At 28.9% G+C, this 15218-nt stretch overlaps 2 protein-coding genes across 4 annotated transcripts in view; both read left to right on the top strand.

Moving 5' to 3' along the window:
• LOC107446589 (acetoacetyl-CoA synthetase) overlaps positions 1-2269 on the top strand; it is a 31172-nt gene extending 28903 nt beyond the window's left edge. For both annotated transcript variants that reach the window (XM_087161431.1, XM_087161432.1), the window contains exon 18: positions 1929-2269. In XM_087161431.1, coding sequence (XP_087017557.1) covers positions 1929-2075 — 147 coding nt within the window. In that variant the 3' untranslated portion in view covers positions 2076-2269. The remainder of the gene's footprint in view (positions 1-1928) is intronic.
• A 2646-nt stretch (positions 2270-4915) lies between these two features.
• LOC107446600 (ornithine decarboxylase) overlaps positions 4916-15218 on the top strand; it is a 34742-nt gene continuing 24439 nt past the window's right edge. Inside the window, exon 1 of one of the 2 annotated variants that reach the window (XM_087161430.1) lies at positions 4916-5073. The gene's annotated coding sequence lies outside the window, so the exon portion shown is untranslated. Of the gene's footprint in view, positions 5074-14327; positions 14511-15218 lie in introns of those variants that run through there. The other variant, XM_043047894.3, reaches the window with a different exon arrangement.

Below are 15218 nucleotides of genomic sequence, written 5' to 3'. Positions count from 1 at the left end.
GTATACTAGAATTTTTTATCAGTTAAAGTACTCAATTTCAGAAATGAGTTAAATAATCACTGTCTTACTTTATTCTGTAAAAGATGGGTCACGAAATTTTTATCGGTTTTAGTGAAACTGTTTTTTGAGAAATTTTATAACTGAATATTTCGTCAAATTAAAAACATTTGACGGAGAACATTGAAGAAATCAACATTGATTGAAGATTTACCTATCTTCACTTGTTAGGCAGACAAATTTGACAGAATCAGTTGGCTTAATGCTGTAAAACTGTAAGAATTAATTATTAAACGCAATATAAAATAAACAAAAAAATATGAATACTTAGCCATAGCCAGGAATTGAACCAAGAAAGCCTGCTCATCAAGTGAGTGCAACCACCCCTGCACCATCCTATCATATGGAATAAAAGGTTTGAGGATCAAATAAACACTGCTGGACAGACATCAGACTGGACTGAGATGACACACTAATCGGTTTGCGATTTCGTCAAATATTTAAGAAATCGTGGTTTGTCAAAAATCACATGTTTTCGCGACGAATTGATTGTCAGAAATAATGAGGTACAGCTCAAGGACTGCTGAATCGTCAAAAAAATTACTTTGGAGAGTGTAGTTTAATTTTTAAGATAAAATTTAAGAAATTAATTGACTAAATCTCCTTTTATGCAAATGAATAAAGTTTCCTGCAAAACTAGGTAACAAATCTGAGTTTTTTTTAAATTAGAAAAAATATATTCTCCTACTATTCAGCCAGTTTCTATATGGTTTAATGCTGCCTGAAGCAAGTTCTATTAAACCCTTTAACCCAGAATTTTTATTAAACATTTTTTTCATACTGTTTCATTATTTTGTATTAATTTAGGTGGAAATAGGTAAAAAATATTATATTTAGCACTTTGATAATTTATGGAAGCAAAATACAGCATGAGACACCGGTGTCTTTTTCCTCGTTAAAGGTAAAATCGTCCCAACTTCTAAACAATAATTTTTCTTTCAAATTTGCAGCTATTTAGATCTAAGAGAAACAGTTATTCATCATTGAAATTTCTTTAATTTACAAAATCAATTATTGATACATTTTTGAATAGGAATGAAACAAATATTATTTTTCGAACTACTTTTTTTTTAATTTTGCATTTTGGTACAAATATTAATCCGATTGTCTAAAAAATTTTTAGCAGCTATTAGACTGTTCTTCATAGTTAAAAATACACCAAAATGTGCTTTTACTTGCAATTAGGGCATCAGAAAAATATATAAAAGGGGCACCGGGGTCCCATCTGCATTAAAGAGTTAAATCTTTGAAGCAAAATTTAAAATACATTTAGAAACCAAAAGTGATTTTTTTTTGCTAAAAATACTTTACAGGCTCTATCTAGTATAAACATTCTCATCTGGTTGTTTTCTCAAAAAAATGAGATGAAAATAGTGTGATCTAACAGTATGATGAACATTCAAATAAACAAAAGAATTTTACAGTATAATTAAGCCAAATTACATAAAATTATTATTTAAATATTGAATAATAAGATGATAAAAATATTAACTTAGTATAAATTGAACTTCTAGTGGATACTATAATTGCACCCTTATAATGAATAATGCCTAAGTGCTTAACGAGTAGTTTATAGCTGCTTATCGATTCATCATATTTTGCTTTAAAAATTTCAACATTTACAGCAAGCGCTTTTTATTTTAAGATGCTCTTATCAAAAATTCACCTTGTTGTTTCTTTTAAGCTTTCAAGGGAATTCATGAAAATCGATCTTTAAAACAAATGATAGAAAATTAAACTCCTTAATATTTAAAGCCCCCATAATTTTCTTAATGCAAAAGTTGATAATTAACATTTATTTAATAAATATTTCAAACCCAATAGTTAAATGATGGATTGAAAATATATTTTATACATTTGATCATTATTAGTACAACCTGAACAACAAAAGGATGGAAAGTGTGGTGAGGAAGATAGTGGCAACAAATCAAATTCCAGAAGTTTCAAACATTAAGAATCCAGAAAGTCTCAAGTACTTTTGTAATATCCCTCAATTGATGAACTATGGCAAAATCTAAACTTTTATGATGATCTGATGGCATTATTTTTCTTTTATCTTATTTTTCTTTGTATATATATCACTATTTATTTTTCTTTTAAAAATGAAGCATTTTGTACGTTTGGGTTGTAGATCTAGCACATAATAATGTGATTTTTTTATTTATACAATATTATTTTGCACAAATTTTTAAATAAATACAAGTTAATAAAATGATAGTTGAAGTGTTTTTGTCTAAAACCAAACGTATTTTTAGAATATTCTTGTAGGATCTGATTATCGCTTGAACGAAAGGGCACATGCCCTGAGTCCAATGCTTCACATGTTGGAATTATTCCAGACTTTGGGAAAGATCTGTTTCAGGGGACAATGAATGTTCATAACAGAAAAGTGCAATTTTTATTCGATCATTTTAAAATTTTAACAGAATATTGTTAGTACTAATAGACGTCTGTGTACAGTGTTCCAAAAAACGGACCTCCCCGTATAACTTTTGATCTAATGATCAGATCTTCATATTCTAGGACTCACGTGGACTTAATGGTTCCAAGAGGTGACTTCAAATATACTAATTATTTAGTGCAGACTATATTTTACGTTATGAAATCAAATGCAAAAAACGTACTTTCTCTGAATAAACATACCTTTTTCTCTACGAACTCTGGTTTTCCGGTCTCCAAAATATTAAGGGTACCCCCAATCTGGGAAATATGGTCCCCTAGTTTGGTCAGGAGAACGATCAAAAATTGGACCCCTTAATCTTGATTTCACATTTTACGTATTTCACCATATCTTGAGAACTTTTTAAGCGAATTGAAAAATTCTAAAACACAACTATGAAGCTGGTTTATCCAAAAATAATTCCATGCAAAAAATAAACTTTAGTCGATATTTATTATTTTTAATTACTTTATGAAATAATGTTTGAAAAAAATTTGAACTGAAAAGTATAAAATTTTTACGTTATTCATAAATACGTAATTTCACATGGCAAAGCCTTAAAACGAGTCCTAAACGTGAAGATACGATCATTAAATCAAAAATTATTCAGGGTAGTCGTTTTTTGGCGCACTGTACAGTGTTTTTGAAAATTTTTTACAATTAAAGCTAAAAGTATGGTTTTCAATTGTTGATAATTGAAATATAACTTGCGAACGAATTTTAATTTCTTTTAATTTAATTTTTCCTAAAATACGTTGCTCATAAATATTAAAATAAATTTAGGTAGTTATTGCAATTGCATAAAAATATAACGTACCTAGGCATTACACTTTTATTTCGTCACTAAAAATTTATTAGTAAATAATTTCTTAGACCAAACCAAAAATTTCTTAGTACGTTTCAATCATATTTGTTTAATTTTTTAAAAAATTGAATTAAGATATTGATCTAAATATTTTAAATTCAAACAAGACACAGCGAAGAGTATTTGAAAACAAAATTTATAACAGCAAAACAAAAACTGGTGCGCAAGAAATTTTTTGAGGCTGTAAGAACACTGAAAACTTTCATTACGACTTAAAGGAACGAAAACTACATATTGATGCATGGAGCTTTACATATGCAATATATTATAACTTGGTAAGGAAAACTCCGATTCAAACACGGTTGGTTGCATATTACTTAGTAAGGGATGAATATTTTTAATATTTCAAAGACGAAATAATGGATTTTTAAATGATTTTCATGATTCTAAAGGTTTAATGTTCCCTTCAGGGAAATTCTGAAAAAAATCACATGATAATTTCATGAATATGAGAAAAAGAGGAAAGAGCACACAAAACCAAACATTTCAAACAAGTTTCAGAGCATTTGTAATGCAACGAGTTTTTGCTGTGGATTCGTTTCCGAGATAAAATATTTTGTAAAGGATCCTTTTGCACGATAAAGTATTTTGTAAAATTTCGTTTGTTTGTTTGCTTTGTTTAATTTCCATTTTTATGTTGTTATGTTGTTACAATCTACCTTGACATATCAATAAAAAGTAGTTTAAAAAACCTTAGATCAACATACATAAAAAGAGATACAAAATTACTACTGCAAAAATTTATTACATGTTTTGTCCCAAACTATGCAATTTGTAACTTGAATTCTACCAAAATAAAAGAAGAAGAAGCTAATACTACTATTTGTGAAGTGAAGACTTTATGAGCAGCTTTGATCGAAATTAAAGAAGGCGATTTCTACAAAGGAAGGAAAAACATTCAAAAACTTATAAAATTTGAAAGGAATTAAAAATATTAAATTATAATAAAATTTACAAAGTCAAAAACCTTTTGAGGGCAAATTTACCGTTTAGTTACAACTAGCTCAACACATAAGATTTTCAAACATAAAACATTTAGTAGTAAAACTAGAAGAGATCCAATACTTCCAGGGCTAGATTCCCATTACGCGAATTTAAAAGCAATTATAATAATGAACTAGCAAGTTCTGGAGAAGAATTGCATAAAAAATGTTCTGGAGAAGGCCAAGGCCAGCCCCGGGCCGTTGTGCAAAGGACGATGATTATGAATAAGAAGTATCTCACGATCAACACGATTATGGGTTCCGACGTATTGGGCTTATGATACATCGAATTTTTTTTTAATTTCTCCCAATATCAGTAAAACGATGACTATGTAACTAGATTAAAATGGCTGATTATAGTCACGTCATTTCTATCGATTCTTTAAGTTTTACTCAGAGTTGTATATTGAAATATAATTTATATTTCATTCTTAATTTTAAAAATAGACATACAGTTAAAAGAAAAGAAAAATACATTATTTAGCACACCTATCCCACATATCATATTTTCCGATTTCTCATGGTCTAGTTAAAGCACATAAACAGCATTGCGCAACTATTTTATAGATAGAGAGAACAATGGAAACTCTAAATTATATTATTTGAACAACTGAGAACATTAAAGTCGAACTATAATGAAGAAACTGTTTCATTTCAAGCAATAATTGAATCCGCTATAAGTGCCGAATTATTATTAACAACAGAAGTGATTAGTTGCATTTCCGCAGGTAAGAAAATATATTTTAAGTTGGCCCTATTGTAATTATTAATTATTTATTATCGAATTATTAATGTAATTATTTATTTTTCCGCGGATTTGGTTCGTAAAATATAGTGATATTTAGCAAGAAAAACACCGCTTACGCAAAACATGATTGCTTGAAAACTGATTGATCTTTTTACTAAATCCAAAGTGAATTACCATCCATAAACAACAAAGCGAAGTATTGAACTAAAATAATGGATAAAATGATTGTTTTAAAAAATAACTATTATTGTAACTATAACTAAAGGAACAAAATCAAATTAAAATTGCAATCTATAAACATCAAAGCAAATTTTTGAACTAAAATAATCAATAAAACAGTTGTTTCAACAACAACAAAAAATACTTCTGTAACTATAGCTAAAGGAACTAAATCTAAAGTTGATTACCATCTATAAACATCAAAGTGAATTTTTAAACTAAAATGATCGATAAAACGATTGTTTCAAAAAGATAATACTACTGTAACTATAGCTAAAGGAACTAAATCTAAAGTTGATTACCATCTATAAACATCAAAGTGAATTTTTAAACTAAAATGATCGATAAAACAGTTGTTTTAAAAAGATAATACTACTGTAACTATAGCTAAAGGAACTAAATCTAAAGTTGATTACCATCTATAAACATCAAAGTGAATTTTTAAACTAAAATGATCGATAAAACAGTTGTTTCAAAAAGATAATACTACTGTAACTATAGCTAAAGGAACTAAATCTAAAGTTGATTACCATCTATAAACATCAAAGTGAATTTTTAAACTAAAATGATCGATAAAACAGTTGTTTCAAAAAGATAATACTACTGTAACTATAGCTGAAAGAACTAAATCTAAAGTTGATTACCATCTATAAGCATCAAAGCAAATTTTTGAACTAAAATAATAGATAAAACAGTTGAATTAAACGAAAAAAAATCAAGGAAATTAATTTGTCATATTTCTTTTCCTTTTCATCTATTTTTCATTCATAATCTTATTTTGATATGACATCCATAAAAACGCAAGTAAGTTTACTACATTTTGTGATGTTTGTAGTGAAATAAATTTATCTTGCTTTGCACTAAACAAAAGTTGTAAAAAAGGCGTAAAAAGGAAAAGGGAAACAAATTCACTTTCTCGGGAAAGCTATATTATTGCTCTGATTACATGAAACACTAATGCGTATATTGTTGAAAAATTTATAAAATTTAATTTTTCAAGTTAGCAACAAGGAAGTATCAAGTAAGTGAGCAGTAATAAAAATAAACGCCAAAGCATGCCTACATATTTACAAATTTCTGATTTAAAATTCCTTTCTCGTGTGAGCAACATATAAAGCTGAAACAAAATGGGCTAAAAGTTGAGCAGAAATAGTAGACTATAGGTGAATAGTTCATATCAATAAACAAATTGCTCTATATTTTTGTTTTGATTTTGCTTATAAAGTTACCCGGATTCAATAACAATTTAGAGCTATAATTTAATTTTAATGATGCTTCATAACGTTTAAACAACTAAGATCGGTCAGTGATACTTTTTTTTAAAATAATTCCCTTTGGTTTTGCTTTATTTTATGAGTTTGTGTTTGAATAAGGGCTTTACGAGTTTATGTAATAATAAAGAATACGTTTCGCATCCAAATACTGAAATTTATAATAATAAATACACATAAATCGTTAAGAATATAAATTGAAAGATATGTTTAAAAATTAAAATTTTGAAAGGATGCATTCACTTAAAATGAACGCGTTAAAAGAACTCAACTTGAGTTAAATTCTCTAGAGTCAAAGAGTCAACTGAAATAACTCAAGTATAAGTGCATAATTTTAACTCGAACTTGAGTGAATTTCAATATATATATATATATATATATATATATATATATATATATATATATATATATATATATATATATATATATATATATATATATATATATATATATATATATATATATATTTCTTAATTTATAATAATATGCGCATAAAAACATCTTAATATCTTGATTGGAATGGTTAAGTCTTGCAAATATAAACTGTTCATGAATTAAAGATATTATTCAACTCTAATTATAGATAGCAATATAAATAACAGCAAGTATAGACTATATGAACAATAAACTACTTCGAAAATAGTTTTTAAAAAAAAAATATTAAATGATATTAAATCAATTGGTTACTCGCGCATCAAGAAGATCACAGATACCTACACATAAGACTCATGGCGTTGGTTGATTTCATATAAGCGAAATAGCATGTTAAAGTTGAGCTGAACACAAGTTAGAATGTTAATTAATGAACGCTAAAAATGTTAATAACATACTAAAAATGTTAATAACATTAATTAACGAAATTAATTAAATACAGCGCCGTATCGCACATCGAATTTGTTGAAATATAATTATTTCTCACCTGCATGTTTTACTTAACTGAAATTTCTTATTTGTTTATGTATTTTACTGTAACTATGATATATTTTTGTTCGAGTACCTGGCAACTTCGATGCATGATTAGTTTATTTATGTTCTACGTGGCTTCTTCCTTGTCTTTGTGTTAAGTGAGAAATATATAGTGAAAAAATTAAAATCCTTGTGAAAGATTCTTTGTATGAGAATAAAGAATATGTCAATTAAGAGAATTGATTCTTGGTTGGTTTAGCTTACTCGAAATGGAATGGAAAGAACAGTTGATAACGTAAACAAATGTTACGTCTCAACAACCAATATGGTTCGAAATACCCACACTAGGTCACTTGCATCCATTATCGAAAAACATCTTGTCCGAAAACATTGGGACACTGATATAAACCTATAATAATAAATTAAAATGTAAAAATTTTAATATGAAGGCTAAAAAAATTTTTAGAAATCATAGCAGATCTAATATATAACCACGTAATTTGACAAAGATTATACCACAGAATCGAATTTTTTACTATTCGCGATCGCAACGAACTATAGGGGGCGTTGTTGCATGAGACTAATACCTGCGATTTCTATATGAACAGTCATTCATTTACTCTAGAGACGTCTTTAATGTAGCGTGTAGCATTGCAATGTTCCTTTTTTATCGAGGCTAATTAAATTTAAAAAAGAAAAATTTTTAATATCCTTTCTTATGCAAACGAAAACAAAATGGTATCTCTTTTTTTTTTAGAGAAGGAACATCCTAAACACATCGGAAAAATATTTATATTCCTATAAGAGTTAAAACCTAATGCCCGAAAAATAGTTTTACTAAATTTAATGATATAACATTAAAGGCCTATTTAAACTTTACATTCCATCAAAAATTACGATACAAAGACGATACAAAGCAAAGATGAGAACCCCAATTCTAAAAATTCCTTACATTAAAATAAACAACTTTCGTGTTTTTTCTTTTTTGATTTATAATCGAACGCAGAAAACCATTCTATAGAAAACTATCATTTAAATCAAATCAGAAAAAAATTACTTAAAAGTAAAAAATTTTATTTTATAAAAATTAACACTTACCTGCTTTATAAATCAGAAGAATTCCAAAATGAATTGTTCTTCGATTCCTGTTACCATTTTTTAGTGTTATGAAAATGCGTCTTTGGGATTTGCCAAAAATAGAACAAGATGCAATTTTATTTCTTCAGGAGCGAAATATTTTGCCCATTGTCCACCGAAATCCGATAAACTACTTTGATTTCAAATAAAGTGTTTTATTTTATGATTTGTTGTAAAAATTTTGGTGTAGATTGGTGGCACTTAAAAACCGCAAAATCTGTAGTTGCGGTGGCGTTATTACGTAAGTACCGAATCATATTACTTCAAACATTAGAATATGCAAGAAGTATACATTAGCACATAATTTTATACCATTTAATTTTTCTAAACAATTATTTTAACAACAATTTTTATCAAAAAATTATAAACTAAAAAACGTAAAATAAAGAATTCTTATGATAAAAAAAACGATTTTAAAAATTCCTCATATTGAAATAAAAGACTTCCATATTGTTTCTCTTTTCATTCTTATAGTTCTTAATCAGACGTAAAAAAGCGTTCTGTAGAGAACTATTATGAACTAAGAAAAAAAAATTTACAAGCAAATTTTTTATTATTAAAATCATGACACTTACCTTCTTTATAAATCCGCAGAATTTCAAATGAAATGTTCTTCGTTTGAAAGTTTTATTTTCAAATAATATGTACATAGATTATCCCTTTATTACTTTTAGATAACATACCACACATCAAAATTTTATAATTGTAAGATCTCGATATGAATTTGAATATGTAACTTGAAAACAGAACAGCTGAATTCTAGTTGAAATTATCTATTCTTTCAAAACTAAAAAATACTTACCAAGAAAACGATAAAAAAATGTATTAATCATCAGCACAAATGACACTATTTCAAGTAATTTGGATGATTCTTTATTGTTGTTTTCCGAATTATATAGATACAGAAATATATACCGTTCTATAACAAAGAAGAATATTCTATAACAATTGCTGTTCTTGACGTTCCGAATTCCGAATTTATTGAAATGACGAAAGCAATGTTGACTTCAGTTTAATTTGTAATGAATTGGGTATAATATGAAAAAAACACAACTACTTCGATTTAGTAGGAACAACATATGACGCAATGCTAAACGAATGGAATTTAGTTGTTGTTTATTTAGTTATTGTTATTAGTAGTTGTTATTATTTGTTTTAGTTGTTGTTGTTTATTTAGCTGTATTTAGTTTCAATAACTTTTCTTTATAATGTAATAAAATCTGGCGAGCAGCTATTTAAACGATCGAACACTTCGTTTGTTTATTTGTGGCTTGAAGTTAGGCTCGCAGAAAATGCCGTTCATGGGTTAAATTTAGTAGGAACAACATAACCTGTGACGTAGGCTATATTATACCCAATTGAAAACAGAAGAAATGCATTTTACCTCAAAACACACATCTGTAACGGTATGCGATAGCGAAATCGGAAGTTATCAGTTGCAAGTTTGTTGATAATAGAAGTTGAAAATTATTGGGGAATTTTCTTCAAATGTTTGGCGTGTTCTGTTTCTGAAAGATTTAACAATGTTCTGGAGAGTTTTTTCAAGCTTTTCGGCTTTTTCCTTAGGGAAATTTTGCTTCTTATTTCGTGCAAAGAAAATGGCGACCGACTCTGCCAGTGATTCTGATGGAACTGAATGAAAGCTTGATAAATTAATGTCTGATATTTACAGGCTTCCGCTAGAGGGCGTTCTCGAGCGTTGCGATCTCGAATTCCATAAGTATCCACATTGTTGAAAATTATCGTCTGTTTAATCTTTAAATTTGATCTAGTTCATAGAATTAAATTGCTATGGTAACAGTTTTTTTCTTATTTATTTATTTTCTTTTTTTTTTCTTTTTTTTTTCTTTTCTTTTTTTTTAACTTGTTCGTTCTTTTTTGTGGAGAAGAAACTAAATCGCCTTGAGTTGATATTTGTTTATTTTCGAGCATTAATATATTCACATTTACGCCATTTTATATCTTTGAGCATTTCGAGTATTATTGATGAAGTGAGTATTTTTTATATTTTTACAAATAGAACTGTAAAATAAACCATTCTGTGTGCTGTAATTTGATTATGGAATAATTAAGAACTCAAATATCATTAACTAATTTAGATTCGAATTGCAAAAGGAATACACATATAACACATTCAATCTTAATAAATTCCTCATAAAAAAGAATTTAAATGAATAGTATTTTATTTAAAAACTCTGAATAACGGTCAGTTTAAATGGAAAGCTTATATAACATGTTATAAATAATAGTATTTTAAAAATAAGAACAGCTAAATATATTTACTTACTAAGAAGCAAAATAGTGTTTTCTTCAGAAGTATCACTTCTATTAAGATGATCTTTTTTAATTCTTCTTTATTCAAAAAATATAAAAGGGATAATCGTAAGTAAAAATTAAATATTCAACGAAACGTAAAGACGAAGCGAAAACATAACACTTTTATTATAACAAGTTGTTCTATCATATCGTCATAGCACCCTGAAATCCACATCGTTTTCTTTCTAAAATAAAACAATACAAATTCCAGCTTATAGCTCACACACAAATAATAAATAAATTCTACTTTTACCGGTTGCCACTCATCAAATGATACTTGAGAAAAAATAACTCAAATATCACCTAAATATCTCCAACTCAAGTTCGATTTAGCGCAAAGCAAGTACACTGCTCAAAGCAATCAAATGATATTGTAATTCTAGCATAAAATAACTGTATACGCACATTTTTTGCATAAAGTGGTCATAATAGTCGCAAATGGAATTTTTCTTTATTTTCAAATTTCGTAGTATGCAAATTTTGAGTTTGTAATCGAAGACGACGCTTTGCTGCAACGAATTTGATTTGACTTTCAACGTAATGTGAAACAGAGCAGAAAAGAATGATCGACATTCAGTAAGCGCGTTGTTTCGATGAGTGCGATGCCGCAACGAAGTCATTTAACCGGCCGGTTATAGAGGGGGGGAAACACAAGCCGAAGTAGCAGAAGGCATTGGAGTTTCAGAAAGCATAATTTCCAGTATCTGGAACCATTTTTTGGAGACTGGAAATGCAGGCCGAAGATTAGGACAAGGGCGTAGACGTGCAACAACGCCCAATGAAGACCGTTATTTAACGCTAACGGCTCGCAGACACCGAAATATGAGTGCCATTCTTCTTCAACAACACCTAAACTCAGCTACTCGCAACACAGTTTCAACACAAACTGCCCGAAACCGCCTTCACGCTGTACAGTCCTCGGCCAAATTGTCAGACGCACTAAAGATTCTACGTAATATCTTAATTACTATACATTGTAATACTATACAGTTTTATACGACTGAAACCGGTTTGCATTTGTTTACGTCCGTGTATTAATTGATTAACATTGTAATGAAATACGTTAAAAATAAATACAAATAGGAGGAACATAAAAAATCTCCTGAATTAAAACCCATTACATTTATGTTTAAATCTAAAAGTATTGCATATAAACTCGTGCAAAAAATTTAATTATTAAAAAACTACAGTGCGTCTACTAATTTGGTCAAATTATTATAATATACTAATATAATATCTGATATAATAAATACTCTATATTTATATAATATATCTTCTAATTTATCCAATTCTCGAATTATATTATGTATCGTCCAATTTACCAATTAATGCACGAACGCAAACAAGTGCAAACCGGTTTCAGTTGCGTAAAAACAATAAAGCTGTTTAGTATCACCTGATAATTAAGATTTTACTTAGAATCTTACAGTGCGTCTAATAATCTGGCCATGGACTGTAGGTCTGTGTGATCGCCAACCAATGGTGCTCGCAGGGAGTGGGCAACAGAGCACGTGAACTGAGGGAGAAATGAATGGCGCAATATTCTTTTCTCTAACAAGTCCCGTACAGGGAACGTGGCACTGGAAACAGCCCTGTGTTCCTGCACGAAAGTGTAAGATTTGGTGGTGGGGGAGTGTTTGTCTATGCTGGCATCTCCACTGATGGGCGCACTCCATATCATTCGAAATGGAGCTCTGACCGATGGCCGATAGAGGGAGGAGATCCTGTGACCTATTGTAGTCCTTTAAGCTGCAGCAACTGGAGATGACTTCATGCTAATGCACGACAATTGCAGGGCGCGATGATGATTTCCTTATGTAGGAAGGAATCATACGAATGGATTGGCCATCATGTGAAGCCAATCGAGCATTTTTGAGACATTCTTAGCAGACGAATTGCTAAATGTCTTACCTTCCCCTCACAAACTCTCCAAGAACTGGAAAAAGCTCTTCTGGAGGAATGGGACAGAATACTCTAGCCCCTCATTAATAACATCATTGACTCGATGCCTCAAAGGTGTTCAACGTTGCTGGCCGTCTGCGGACACCATACCTCCTACTAAAAACGATTTTCTCTTAAGGAAACACCTTTTTTATTTGTTTCTCTCACATACACAAATTGTATTTTTTTCCTTTTGCACCCAAAAGCTCAATAATACGCATTTTTTTCTGCAAAACAAATCTCCTTTTTACTTCATATAACCTTCAACGTCTGCCAATAATGTATCAATCATTCAAACAATTCTCCTGGGGCAAGATCAACCCACAACCTCAATACCTTTAATTGTTTTGAACAGTTTATTTTACTTTAGATTATATGTGTTTCAGTATTTTGGTGGATTTAACTAAAGTTGAGCTTACAAATTTTCCCTCCTTTTTAAGAAGGGAAATTAGCTCATTTATTTTAAGTGAGTATATCTTAAATATTTTTAAGATTTCATTTGAAAAAGAATATCAACACACATATAAAGCTGGACTATGATACAAGAGTTCACATTGAGCACGCACGATTTGCGTAGCATTCCGAAAGGAACTGCAATAACAGTTCCGGGGTTGGCGTGCGCAGCGAGCAGAAAGTAGGCACCACAATTTTATTTAAATTGTCATACTTCAAGAAGTATGAATTGTAAAACCGAAATTCTGACTCATTTGGAAAGTGAAAAATCTATAAATCAGAAATTTTCAAAACTAAAATCTCGGAAATTTGGTTGAAAATTACGTTTGCAAAATCATAATTGCTTATTTAAATTCCTACTTATTTACATGATTAATGTTGTAAAACTTCAAATTTACATTTTAAAGTGCAAGAAACTTTTACCTTTTAATGCAGATAGTACACCGATGTCACCTTTATATATTTTTTTGAAGCTCTATTTATAAGCAAGAAAAGTTCTGTTGTTATTTTCATTATAAAAAAACAGTCTAATAGTCACTAAAAAAATCTATTAGGTTATCGGAATTAAATTTGTACTGAAATATAAAACCCAAAAAGAAAGCAGTTTGAATTTGTTTTCATTCACCTTCAGAAATTTGCAATAATTGATTTCATATGTTAAAGAAATTTCAATGATGAATAACTGCTTCTCTTAGACCTAAATAACGGTAAATAAGGACACATTTGATAAATTATTGTTTGGAAATCACCCGTATTTGGAAGATTTTACCTTTCACGCAGAAAAAGTCAGCAATATTTCATGCTGCATTTTGTGACTAAAAATTATGAAAATGCTGAACATAATATTTTTCACTTATTTTGATCCAGATTAATACAAAATAATGAAAAAAATATGACAAACATTTTTTGTAAAAATTCTGAGTCAAAGGGTTATAACAAAAATCATAATGACAAACAAATAAAATACAATGGGCAAATCTGATTTTGTTGGAAAATCAAAGAATCTTATCGTGCGTGTGGTCACATTGTTTGATAATGAAGTAAAACTTTGGACCAGACCCAAAAATGTTGCATGATAATTTGGGAATACGAAAAGTTCTGTTTACATAATAAGTAAAATAATTACGTAAACGTTTGTTATTCAAAGAAAGTTACTTTTCCTTTCTTAGTTCAAGTAAGAATTAGTGTTTTGCTTTTTTTTTCAATTATTATTTATTTCATATCTGTTACCGTCAATGCCTGAAAAACCGGCGTTCTTTAGAATGCCTATTCATTATATAGAATGCTTAAAATCGAATATGTAAAATATAAAATGATTAATATTTAACACATTTGCTTACGCATTCTTCAAAATAACAAATGAAAAACCAACAGGCAATCAGTACTTGGCAAAATGTACAATGATTCTCCTATTTCAAATTTTGTCTAAGAACTCGAGGCATTATCAATAACTAGGTATTGAATAGAATGCCGACATTTCATGCATTGATGGTAACATATCAATATTTACATTCATACTTTTACCTTTTTTTACCTTTAAAATTTTATAGTTGTTTTTACCAAAAAAAGTAGAAATAATTTAATTTTTTTTAATGATTTAATATTCATTTTGTAGCATTTTAAATTGATAAAGTGAATTATAATACCAGCTTTTTTGGTGTTTTCTAGCATAAAAAAAAACAATATTTATAAATTTTATATTGAGTAACAAATCGGTTATCTTTTTCAAAAATTAATACATTACTAAATTTAAAGTAGTTTATAGTGCTTTTTCTTTATTAAAACTGTAGCATATTTATTATAATGCTCTCAGCGCTTACTGGGGGGGGGGGGAATTAACATTTTTTGTGACGACATGAACAGTATAGATTCCAATAAACAA

This window comes from Parasteatoda tepidariorum, chromosome 4, assembly GCF_982258835.1.
Source record: "Parasteatoda tepidariorum strain Cologne lab strain chromosome 4, Ptep-v5.0, whole genome shotgun sequence".
In the NCBI taxonomy this organism is placed as follows: Eukaryota; Metazoa; Arthropoda; class Arachnida; order Araneae; family Theridiidae; genus Parasteatoda; species Parasteatoda tepidariorum.
Note: the sequence above shows the minus strand (reverse complement) of the source record. Positions and strands in the feature narration are given on the sequence as shown.